This window comes from Mugil cephalus, chromosome 12 (assembly GCF_022458985.1).
Source record: "Mugil cephalus isolate CIBA_MC_2020 chromosome 12, CIBA_Mcephalus_1.1, whole genome shotgun sequence".
Classification (NCBI taxonomy): Eukaryota; Metazoa; Chordata; class Actinopteri; order Mugiliformes; family Mugilidae; genus Mugil; species Mugil cephalus.
In genome coordinates this window covers 25,328,881-25,342,300 of record NC_061781.1, presented here as the reverse complement: position 1 = coordinate 25,342,300, position 13,420 = coordinate 25,328,881, and the positions used below count along the sequence as shown (strand labels likewise).

At 42.7% G+C, this 13,420-nt stretch overlaps 1 protein-coding gene across 16 annotated transcripts in view; it reads right to left on the bottom strand.

The window, feature by feature from the left end:
• tns1b (tensin 1b) overlaps positions 1-13,420 on the bottom strand; it is a 160,424-nt gene that overhangs the window by 70,943 nt on the left and 76,061 nt on the right. For 2 of the 16 annotated variants that reach the window (XM_047600636.1, XM_047600639.1), the window contains exon 1: positions 10,437-10,966. The exons of the other annotated variants lie outside the window; for them this stretch is intronic. In XM_047600636.1, coding sequence (XP_047456592.1) covers positions 10,437-10,457 — 21 coding nt within the window. In that variant the 5' untranslated portion in view covers positions 10,458-10,966. Of the gene's footprint in view, positions 1-10,436; positions 10,967-13,420 lie in introns of those variants that run through there. 16 annotated transcript variants of the gene reach the window in all.

Genomic DNA, 13,420 nt, shown 5'->3' with positions numbered 1-13,420 from the left:
TGGATGTTGTGAGGAAAGTGATGGTGCTAGCTAACCTGACCCTTTAAGGTCAGTAACTGTGAGGAGTCTTAAGTTCTCTTAAGTTCCAGTGAGAAAAATTAATTATATTTACATCTGTTTTGTGTCCGGTGTAGTGAGACTTTTTGAATTGTTCTAGTTTCTTCCTTTAGTACAGACATTCATCTCACTATGAGATACTCGTCTATGATGCAACGTCCAGTTTTACTGTGTATGCGTGTAATGTTGATGGTTTCTTTAACAGTGGCATCATAAGGAGGAGATTTGAAAAAGGTTGAACCAGGTTTTACTGGGCTGCCTTCAAAGACTCAGCAATGAAATAAACTCCTACATGGTTTGTATGTTAAGAAATAAACAGAAACTGAATCTTTAAAATCCGTACTTAGGGGGGAGTTTGTACTAGAACACAATATGGAAAAACACGACACAAAGAGCTGCTTCACAAAGATGCCACCGAACATCGAAATGACATTTGGCTGAATGTCGTGTAAATAAAATTAATTAATCTACTACAACTGTGTCTGAGCCAACACCAGCGACAAGTCGCTCAGTGTTTCCAGTGTAATTAAACTTTAGAAGTAAAAGGTCAGCCAGAGAGGGTCGGCCCACGAGAAAATAGCTTCCATTCTGCTCCATGCTAAGAAGCTGCTCCTTAACTTGTTGATGCTGGAGTGGAACTTTACACCATTGTAGTAAAGCGGCCGGTGCCAGGACCTCCGAGAAACCGCAGGAGATATTTATCTAAAGGCAGAGTGCAGGTGAGCACTTAGCAGTGGGCTAGCCACAGGTCAAGCAGCGGGATACCACTGTGTGAAAAACACTCCAGGAAAAACATGTAGCCCGGCTCAGTGATGGCTCAGTGGTGGCTGTTAGTCCGGCCTGGTCCAGGGTGAAAAATACGGATGGAATTACAACCAGAACGGACATTAAATTCTACCGACTTTGATGAACCCCGACTATTCCTGTAGCCACCACAAGGTTAATAATTATGGTTTTCAGTGAAACTATTGGTTAGATAGCCGTGAAATGTTCTGCATACACACTCAAAGGGGAATGTAAATGCACTTTGTGGTCGCTTTATTTTTCATTTAACGGTTTATGAGTCTGAATTATATTATATAACTATATACTAACGTGTTCGTCGTCCTAGAACGAGACAAATGAAAGGACTGATTCCACATGACATAAACCCAAAAACTCCTTTTCAATATGTGTGAATGTTTTCAAGCTGTTACTAGAAAATATCACAGCAGCGTACGTGCATGCTTTACAGTGAATCAAGCATGAAAACAACCCAGTAAACTCAATGGTGCCGATCCCACCAACAGTTTCTGAATCACATTTGAATTCTGATGAAGACCTACATGAAGCCTTTGTCTGAGCTCCGCAGTGCGTGGGGACGAAGCCTGATGAGAGCGTGTTGATGCCATCTGAAGTATTCAAATGAGTGTAATATAATAAAGGATAATTGTGTTGCTGCATTCCATAAATGCTTCTGTTAACAGCATTAAACAAGAGCCAGTTTCCTGCAGACAAAAGTCCATGTCAGACGTCTCCAGCTTGTGGGACAAGGTTCACATGCAGCGAGCTTCCTGACACACTCCAGACAGCCACGTTATGTAAGTGGTGTCCGTCTCCGAGGGCTGAATACGTTAATAAAGCGGCTAATAACGTAGCTAATGACGTGACTGATCCGAGGCCTTAAATAAATGATGAAGTGATTCATTATTTCAATAAACATATTATGTGTTTAAACCGCGATCAAACATTCAGAAGCACATAGACTGTGGCTTGTTTCTGCAGGTTAGCGCGTTTCCATCGTGGAAAAGACTTTGGGGCCAAGTGCTAAAGAACGTTCCCCATCTCTCTGAGCTGGCATATACACACACAGCTGCCCTGAGTGCTTTTATGTTTATCCAGATCTTTGCATCTGGCACATCCCAGCAGAACTATTCAGTGCGCAAATTCAATTTGTGGGGCGTAACAAGTAACAGAAGGCCTTTCTGCGTCCGTGATGGGGGAGCGTGCCAGAGAGCGGGTCCGTATAGACTTATAGGGATATTATCAAAGCGCAGAGGAATGATGGGAAAGCCGCAGTCCAAGCGCCCATGCTCCATCCCGTCCCTGCCCATAGTCATTATTACCTATACAGACTGAACGCTACTTAATTAAATCTACACTGCTTTTTTCTAACTTGTCTGCAGCCGCTTCACATCTACATTTTCATCCTTTTTTTTTTCTCTCCCCCCCCCCCGTATGTCTGTATGTATCTGAGAAAATTATGGTCTTTTTATTCCCCTCCAGGGAAAGTTGTGGAAAATGTCAGATTTATTGTGGATTGCAAGACATGCAGACGACTGAATGCCAGCCTCCAAACGCTGCTCCCTGTCTCGCCGCTGCTGATTTACATTCCATAGCATCAAAGGCACTTGGAGAATGAAGTGGAATGGACAGGATGTGTGTTTCAGTCTGTTTTCCTTTGGTCTGCATATTTAAGACTAGCTACGGTGTTCCTATACTCCACAGCACCACGTACCGTGCCGTACACAGTCGGGAAAATACTATCAAATACTACAGCCAGTTAATCACCTGCTGCTTTTAGGATGCTTTTATTTGTTTATCCGCTAAAAACAATGTCTGGTTCCATCTCTTATATTTGGGTTTCAAACAAACAAACACTTAGGAGCTGGTGACAATCCAATGTATTCAGTATATTCAATATTCTTCTGTCATTTTGTTAAGTTAAACAATCCTTGGTTGCAGCTCTGTGACGTGCAGTAAACACAAGCATACATGCTCCTCCCGTATGTGTTTACTGTTAAAGAGTCGAGGAAAAGATGAGGATTGATGCCACTGTGACATGAACCCACACGGTACATGTCATTCTGCATGTGCATCAACAAACTGAGCCGCAGCCTTCGTACGTGTCGCTGCCATGTTTGTTCTCCACAGCCAGGACTCAGAGTTTCCTCCGGCCGTCTGCAGCGCCTGCTCTTTCTCACCCGGTCTTTGTTGGACAGCACGGGGACTCGAGAAGGGGTGAAGCTATGGTTTGTTTCTTTTGTTCCAGAGTTACTGTTGGGGTCACGTTCTCTTACCAGGCCCTTTCAGCTCAGAGGCAGTATTTACCAGCACGCTGATTTACACATTTAGCGTGGCTCTTACTGCCTGGCGCCGGGCCAAGTGGCTGGGAGAAAGGGAGGATGAAGGAGGCAGCCATGGAGAAGCAGGGTGGGGGTGGTGAGGTTTTTATATCCTTCAGCAAACTCGCTTTCTTTTTTGGCTGTTTCTTCTTCTAAGTGCTTGTTTGCCATCGTATCCACAGTCAGATGAGAAGATCAATACCAGTTTCTAGTCGGTGTGTACAGTACGGCACAGATAAATGTGTTTGAGGGATTTTGCAGAGCTCAGCTGAAAGACAACAAGGAGAAGGAAACTCCAGCTTCTGTCAAAAGCGAAAAGAAAAAAAAAACTCCCCATTTTGTATCTCAGTGACACTGTTCACATGAAAACGTTTTTCCACATGTCGTCATTGGACGTATGCGCATTCGCAGGAGATGTTACTGTAGGAACCACACACTTAAATGGAAAAGTCTGACTGGATGAGTCAGTCAGCGGTGAAGAAGAGGCAGAAATGAAGTACAGTTACCGGTAATAATAAAAAAACAACTAAATTCGAAACTAAATGGAGAAGCAGATGAGAGCGATACAAGCCTCAGCCTGAGCCTCAGCGTCTGAACATGAAAACATCTAATATCTCAATGAAGTAACAATAACATATTTTTGAGTGTAGCTCAACATATTTCTGTCTTTAAAACACATGGCCCGACTGCCAGGTTAGAAACTGCTACCAAAGATGGTTGAAAACTTTGATTCATGCCCTTAAAGACAGAGAGAAATAACCACGTAATTTGATATTGCAGCTCTTACAGCTATTACAGTTCACGCGGTCACCGAGCACCATCATGTTGTAGCTGTTGCACACTATGGTGCAAGCTTTGCCACAGTCTTGACCATAATTTTACATGTTATTTTGAGACATAATCCACAACAGCTTTGCCACAACTGGGTCATGTATCATATGCTCTGTACATTTCCATTTCTGCAGCGTCTATCTGCTGATGAGGAGCTTGTTTTGGTCTGCAGACCACCTACTAAACGGTTAATGCTCGTATTTTGGAGGGGAGCTGCTGTGTTTCTAGGCTACACCGAGTTTGCGTGAGCAGTGACTAAATCTAAGACGCCAAGAGGTTGAACAAGCTGAGGCGAGCCTGCTCCCAGAGTCAACCATGCTGGCATTTAGCACACCACAGCAAGTGGAGGTGTTGACTTATAACCCCGGCAAAGCCCCATAGAGGGAAGGATATCACAGACTTAGATTCATTCTTCAGCTGCCACACTAACGCACCTGCACGCCTACGTGTTTTGCTCCAGTCTAATGACGGATGGTTGAGTGGGTTTTGCATTAATCCCGTCAAAATCCCTCGGTGACATTCACGTCACCGGCCCCTCCCTCCTCCCTCCCTCCCTCCTTCATCTGCAACTCTTTCGACTCCTTGTTTTGGCCGACGCACCAATCGGCAAACAGGAAATGTCAACTGTGCCATTCTTGATTTGCTGTGTACAGTTTTGTACACAATCGTTAGATTTGAAATCAGCTGAGAACACATGGATCCATTCACAAATCTGCATAACCAGACTCCCGCAGGCATTAATCACTGCTGTGCTGCTGCTTCCAGCACAAATATTACTATTGTAAATATTAATAACATGTCTAAGATCAACAACATTCAAGGCCACTTAAAAAAAGATTTCCATCTGCGTCTAGAGTCTGATGCAGAAATATCCAAACCCGTTCATTTAAAGTCATACTGAAGATGCAGGAATATAAACCTCCTTCTTTGTAAAGAGAAAAGCCCAAAAGAAAACATAGTTTATGTTTTTAACAGTGAATAAAAAGAAATATTATGTATGTTTGGACCCAGATTAACATCTACGTCCACATTTAAGCAAATCAGCCTTCAGCTTTCAGAGCTCTTTGGTGAAATTCAGGAACCTGGCATGGATGTTTCCTGTCTTTCTGTTCGCATCCCGTTCCCTATCAATCAGCCATGAAAAACAAACAACAATATGAGACGTTTCTGGTTGAAGCGAGGAAACAGGTCTGCTTTCGATAAACATTCCCCACAGAGACACAGAGTCTTGATAAGGGAGAGAAAAAAGAAAAAAAGAGTCCTCCACCCTGGCACACAAACACTCTGCAGGCACATACTTCACATAGTATTCACATGGATGATCAGCCATTTGAAAACTAATAACTGCAGCTTCGTGTGTATTGAGATTTAGCTGAATTGGAATCTGTGCAAAAATGCTTTCATTTCTCACATAGGTCTACCAGGAAGATTTTAATTCTCATGGTGTAAAGTTTAATTTTTCTAAGAGTTACATAAGTATTTTTTGTTAAATCAGTTCCAGTGGGGAAAAAGGACAACTCGTGCTCATCAGCTTCTTTATTCTTTTCTTCTTCTCAGGAAGCAGCATCTATCGGATATAAGACTTCATCACTCCATATATGGAGGACGGCTGGAAATGCTACGTAAACACGGATTGTTAGTCATTTTTCACTGTGTTTGTTGCACAGTGATGGATTGGGATAAGGAGCAAGTCTCAACCAGTTTTGGAATCTGAGTTTTGTTATTTCAAAAGCCGTGCGTAATGTGAAATTCACAGAGGACAAAAAAAAAATTCTAAATCATTGGCTCGAAGCGATGGAGTATTTTGAAAAGCTTTTACATTCGCAGCCACAACAACTACGTCAAAAGATGAGAAAAAAGGGAAAAAGAACTCATGAGATGTGACTTCATGAATCGTTGCTTCTCGTACGTCTACTGAACAAACACACGGAGGTTTGAGCTGCAGGTTTAGCTTTAGCTTTAGCTCACAAACCACAAAACCCTACGCTTTAAATCTCTGTCTTATTGACTGTTTCATTTTCAACTGTTCCATATTGAACTAGGACATATCTTGAAATACTTATAATGATTTAGCAAAAACTTGTGAAGGAGGGTTTTAAAGGACTAGGAACATAATATTAGAGCTTTACATTAAAAGTAGAACAGAGTTGCACTTAATCCTGCCTCTCTCCCAGTCTACAGCGTCCCAGCCCGTTCATGTGAGGGCATCAGGGCTTTGAAAAATATATAAATCTCTCAAAATTGTCCACATGGCTGAAGCATAATACACTTTCAGCTGTGTTTCATTGCAGGAGCCGCATTCAATAAGCATCATGTTGTTTTTTAAGCTAAAACAGGTCTGTGTTTGTGAGTCCGTGCCCTGAAAGGGTCAGCTGGGGGCTTTGATTGTAGATACATCTGCTACAGCTATCACATGTGTATAGAGAGGTCAGGGTTCTGTCTGCTGAATGAGGGATAATGCTATTTGGTGATGAAAAAAACCACCTGTCAAACTTAAATCCCTAAATCAAAGACTGGGACTGATACGTTCCTTAAATGTACAATTGTTAACAAGAAAGAGACTTTTTTTTTTTCTCTCCAGCCTTAAGCTTGATTGCATAGAGTCATTTCAGTGATTAGCCCCCATTAGATGTTTAACTATAATGTTCTCCTTTTTGGGGGTTTAATAAGCAGCTCCTTAGGAGTATTGGACAGTGAGGGTCTGCAGAAAGAACAGGCTCCAGTTACACATAAAAACAAGAACAATCCCAAACACTCATGAGGACCTTCCATCCACAAATAAAAAAATAAAAAAATGACAGACTATGTGTACAACAGGCACAATCAGACCTACAATAAGATTTAGACTTAAAATAAAAGCCGGCAATAAAACAGAAACACTGGAGTGATGTGGTCCAAGGTGGTGGGCTAAATCCTAAAGGGTTCATTTGTTCATTTTAACTGTAACATTATTCTCCGGATATGTTCCTTCGTGCACTCTTTAAACACCTTCCTCTGGGCCTATGACAACAGCTTCTCACATGTGCCAGACAAGCTGCTAAGTGACTACCGTAAGTGAAACATTATATGACGCCCTTGATGAATGTGAACCTTTTACTGTACTCTCACTGGATGCTATTAATTATGCTAAAAGCCCAACTGGAGGACATTATGCTTTGGCATGGCTACAGGTTATTTATGTTGTTAATGTAATGCAAGTTTGCAGGATGTGCCAACACTGAGTCCAGAGGACGAATGGTACAAATAAAGTGCTGCGCAGGCATCACAGTTCTGCAGAGCATTTGGTGAGAATATAAGAAAGAGCAGGTTTACCAGGCATGTATTATGTCATACATGCATTTGATCTGTCATATGCAAACTTCATCCAGTACCTGAATTTAACATTGAGCAAGTTCGTGGCTTATATCACAAAGGGTCAGTGGTGAGTTCTTTATCTCTTCTATACACAGAAACCAGGAGTCACGATCTGTATTAATGACAAAATGACCAAAAATGAAACAAATCAAAGGGTCTTGTCAGAGCTTTATATTTGAGAGAGTCTGTCCAACTAGAGAATGTAGCGTCTGATCCGTCCCTCTATGCTGATTGGTTCTGATCTGGTCACGTGTTTCATGGGCGCCATACATTTATATTCTATTTGGGGCGGCAGTAGCTCGTCCAGTAACTGAAAGGTTGCCGGTTCGATACTGTCCATCGCGTCCCTGGGCAGGACACTTAAGCCACCTTGCCTCCAGGTGTGTGCTCCCTGGTGTGTGAAGGCAGCAGCCACGTTTCCGTCAGCCTGCCTCAGGGCAGCTGTGACTACTGAGGTAGTTCACCACCACCAGGGTGAGACTGTGAGCGAATGAGTAATGCACCCAATTGTAAGCGCTTTGAGCATCTGTATATAATATAAAACCAATGCATTACTGTTATTATTATTATTACAGGCATTTATTTCTGTACTGTGGAATCTAACCTCTGATGTAACAAACATGGCGCAATGATTTCAGTTGGACAGACTCTTTCTCTAATATGCGACTCTTGGTCTTGTGTTTCTATAGCGCTACCTATTGGTACTCAAAGTGGTTTACAGTCACAACGACACATCTACTCATTCAAGGACTGGGAGCAACTTGGGGTCCAGTGTCTTGCTGATAACTCAGTTCGTGGAAAACCCACTCTACCCACTGAGCCAAAAACAAATACTCTGTTTTACACCAATAAAAGCACTTAAGCTGTGACTGCAAGGACACACACACACACACACACACACACACACACACACACACACACACACACCAAGAAAATGATTGCGTCAGCCAAGGAGCATGAGAATTCATGCTGGCGGTTTTTATGGTCCATGGACCACTGCCTTATCCTTATCCCAAATCCTAAACACAGACACAAGCACACACAGACACACAGACACACACACACACATATAGTATTTCAACAACTTTCCCAAATAACCCAGCCCTTCCTATGTCTCCGTCCCAGCTGTGTGTGTAGCTGTGGTTAAGGATCCATCATGAGTTCCCTGAAAAATTGGTGGGAGGAGGGGTGGAGGGGGGGGGGGGGGGGGGGGGGGGGGGGGGGTTGTACTGGAGCCCTGCTTCCCTGGCAGACAGTAATGATGAAAAATGTCTTGTCTGAAATCCAGTCCGGCTCGGGCTCCGTGCCAGGAGATGTACAGCATTCACGCACATCCAGCAGTCATGGGTAATGCCGCTGCTGAGGCGGGACAAGAAACGTTCAACATATCTGAACCCACACACGCTACCTGGACTTTAACAACAGGCCGGTGAATGTATCTTAGAGGTAAACGTTTTGTGTATTCAGGTCATAGTGCTGCCCAGCAATGAAAAACTGTGATGAAATCCATTGTTAATTCCACTGACGTATGGTTTGGTATTGATTTCATCACGTCCCAGATGTTTACCACGTCAGGACCTTATGGGCCCTTTTGGCTCCGTTTCAGAATCAACATTTAAGATCCCACTTCATTCTGTTTACATTGTGCTCATGTGCTGCATGTTTCTAAATGAAGTTATGTTTAATCCAATAATCCATGACCAGTATACAGTAGTATAGTAGTAGTACTACGAACTCCAGGGATAGAATTACATGTACAGTACAGTCAGTACGAGTGGGAAGTGACAGGGTACATGCACAAATATCTGTGTAGGACGAAGTTTTTTTAATAGGCATTTGTGTGGACAACAAAAAAACTCTCAATGTTGAATAAAAGCAACAACCAGTGACAACTACAATCGCACTCAGTTAGAGCCTTGACTTTCACACTATTACATGGCGCTGGCAGAACTACACTTTATCCACTAAGTCCAAAACCAATCCGGACAATGACGAGGACTGAAAGGAGGAATCACAGCTGTTCTCTAGTCCCATGTCTTTATTCCCGCTCGTCCCGATTCGTCATGCCAGATAAATAAATTCCCAAAGTGCTGTAGGTTTTCTCACGCCTGCAGCAATGTTTTCTGTGCAACAACTTTTGCAAGGTCCTGTTGTGAAACACTGCAGAGGAGTTCATGGCAAAAGGAAAACTGAATCAGTGGAAGACGGCCAACGCACACACACATTAGTTCTCACATATAAAAAGACATATAGACCATTGCTAGATGACGTAGATCTTTATGCCACCAACACTCCTTGCTTTGAGCCCAGGGTTAGAAAGATAAAACATGATAAACCTAAGCAACGAAGAGAAGAGAAGAGAAGAGAAGAGAAGAGAAGAGAATAGAAGAGAAGAGAAGAGAAGAGAAGAGAAGAGAAGAGAAGAGAAGAGAAGAGAAGAGAAGAGAAGAGAAGAGAAGAGAAGAGAAGAGAAGAGAAGAGAAGAGAAGAGAAGCAGACATACTCCACCACTGTCATTCCAGTAACGGCATGGCCACGGGCCACCAGCCACAAAACATGGAAAGCCAAGGAGACCACACACATACACAAGCTCTACAGAAACAAGCAGCGCTTTACATCACATTATATAATATAAAAGCAAACACACGAGGCCAACACTGAAACAACAAACTAATTCTAATTACACAGTGCAACATACACCAGGAGCAGCACAATGCACTCTGCTGTGCAAACATACGAGCGATGCAACATACCAGTTCTGTGATCATTCTGTCACACTCGCTGTGCTACATGCAGACTGTGCATTCCACACTAAATGAATGTGTAAGAGCAGAACAGAGCAGAGCAGAACCGCTGACGTACGGTAAAATCCTCCAACATAAAGTCCACTGGTACAGCAGTGATGCCGTGACACTTACATGTCTGAGAATTTAAAGCTTTCAGTTCCACAAAGGAGGCAAACCCATAATGCAGAGAGCTTGTTGGGAAACAGCTCAGCCAACACTTGGGACAGGACAGCCGAGAGCTAAAACACCAGACACCAGAGCGGCTCTTCCCCCTCCAAACCACACTCCTTCCTTCCTTCCTTACCTGGAACACTGCGGTGGCCATCCTGGTTCACTCTGTGTGTTTTTCTCTCTCTTTCACTCTTTTCTCAGTCAGCCCGTGTTTCAGAGCTGCATCGTCCTTTTCTTTTCCCTCCCTGTGCAGCAGAGAGGTTTTCTCTGTGTTCCGACCAGATGGCTAAAGCTAAATCCACTCTCTGTTACCTTGGTGCAGCGCGGAGCCGGAGGAGTGCACAAGTGTGTGTCAGGGAGCAAGAGAGAGTTGGTGTTTGTGTGTTGCAGGATCCCGGCTAATGGGTCTGGCTAGTCTCTCCCTCTTTCACTCCTCCTCCGCCTCCTCCTCCTCCTCCTTCTTCTCCAAGAGAGCGAGCATGAATACGTCTAAAGTCTTAATGTGAGTACGGGAGTGGGGAGAAGTGCAGCCAAAGGCAAATCTTAACATCCCACAACTGGAGAAGGCGCAGTGCAGCAGTCAGTCTGCTCCTTCTCCTTCACTGCCCGGGCTCCTCTACTCCCTCTGGTTCAGATCGTTTCCCCCCCGACCACCTCCTCCCAGAATGAGGAGACACATGAGTAACGAGAAAAGAGGAAATAATACTGAAGTGAATTTCCCAGGGAGATCGAGGGGGAAGCAAAAGTGCAGCTCTTTTCTCCTTTTCTTGTTATCAGCTTCTCAAGTTACAGGTTAAATGTGAGTCCCCTCGTCCGACCCCTCGTCTTGCCCGTCCCGTCTCTTTCCATACCCGTCTCCACACACACACACACACACACACACACACACACACACACACACACACCACTCACTCAGCTGCGACGACTACCATGAATGAATCCATTGACTCCAGGCTGAAGTCAAACAGTGTCAAGAGCAGCTACATATTTATCAGTCAGCAGCTCCGTACATGTTCCTGTGTAGTTTTGATTCCAAGAGTTAAACACTGTCTTTACTATGCAGACTTACATTGAATAAACTGAATAAACACGGTGGGAGAGTTGTGTAATGAGAGCGGTTACAGTGAATGATTGCTGCCTCTTTAATTTATTCCCGTCCACTAATGGACGAGCAAGTACATTTTACCTAGAATGTTTGTGACAGTTTTTCTTTCAGTTTGTGAAACATTCACATTAACACAAGGGCATAAGTGTTCAACAGGGGGTACTGCAAATTCTTTGGTTGATTAGACATTTGTTGTATACTTTTTTTTTTTATTCCCCCACAAATTCATATTTCTTTAAATGCACATTAACGTGAATCCAACACGTTTTAGTAAAGAGATAAATGGAGGCTCTCATCTTTCAGTGCAGCCACTCTACTGTTGCACATGTTTGCCTGAAAAACGTTGAAGACCTCTGATTTAGAGGCTGAAAGTCGACTTTACTGCTGTGATACGACGCTTTAAGCAGGATCATGTAACAATAACAACAATGCCGACTAATTATAGACTAAACATATCTGCAGCGCAGCGTTGATAAGCTCATGTGTTTATGTTCAGCTCCGTTGTGTTCCATTAGCTGACTTTGTTGGAGAGTGTGTTTTTTTTTTGTTGTTGTTTCACTGTTGCAAAGCATTACTTTCTATTGTGAGTTTGTGTGTGACGTCATCGACTCAGCGCTGACTCCACTATCATCACATATTAATTAACGTATTTATTTATTAGATGCACGCTCTTCCTGGGGTCTCATCAATGTCATCACCCAAAAAAAGCAGCAGACATAAAATACATGTGTTACATTAATACACATTCAGACACACAAACAAACACGACACAAGACACCTGCTTAAAACCTGATACAATTAAAACTCTCGCTCTACTTACTGACAGTTCATTTCAAAACCATTTATAAGCTCCACTAGACATTAGATTTACTGAGCTAACGTGTCACAAAAGGGAAATAAACAGCTGAACTTAAAACCTTCATATGGTAAAAATAAAAATAATTGAAGCTTTTTCTTAAACTTCTACTTTCTGAGACAAGTAAAAAAGGTGGTTTATTCCAAACCACCATTGCTCTGTAAATCAGTGTTTTCTGTTTTAAATTGGTTTTACATTGAGGCAACAAAAACCGACCCTATGAAAAATGTCCTGCATAATATTTCTGGTGTTTTTGTAGTTATTGTGTTTTAAATGAGACATATTAATGAATATTGAACCCTATAAGCTAAACGATCATTCATTGTATTGGTACGGCCATTGAAGGACCGGACGAGTCACTTTATTTTGAGCTGCCTGTAGCATATTCAAGTTATTTCCTGTTGCACTGGACTAAATTACAGAACAATAGTCTAAAATGTGACAACACCAGCGCCTGCACCACTTGCATTAATAAATAATTGAATCTTCTCCAGTGTTTAACCACAACCATACTCTGACCCAAACTGACAACTGATGACTTTGGATCATTTTCCTGCTCCAGGTCTGCAGCAGTTCCCATATATAGGAATAACTACACTATATTAGAGTCACTGGGGTTTGTGTGAAGTTGCTGATGAGGTTCAGGACACAAACAGTTTGTGTATCATACATATCATACATTAATGCAAAATGTTGCAACAACACCAACCATCCTGTTAATGCCACAAATGTGTTAAGCTGCAAGCAAACACACGCACACATCCTGTTATTAAACACTGGGCACCACCAATGTATAGTAACTAGCAAATACTATTACAGCCTGTAGCATCAAAACCATGAAGAGGATGGTATTTGACATGGTTTGTTGCAATAATGATAACACAAGCTTATCTTTCAGGCGATGATCAACCGCAGTGGGATATTAGAATCTTCTTCCACCCCTAGTTTATAGGAAAATGTTGCCTTGTGATTTGAAATGTGTTATTTACTACGGATTAAAAATACTCTCTGTAATTATGATTCACCAAACACTCAATAACATCTCCATGGTGTGTTACAGAGACGGGTGAGTAACTGTAAATGGCAGAAAGACAAAATCCACGCCTCCCTAATCTCAGCGATGTGTCACGCAGACCTGCGCATAAAGCAAATGGTT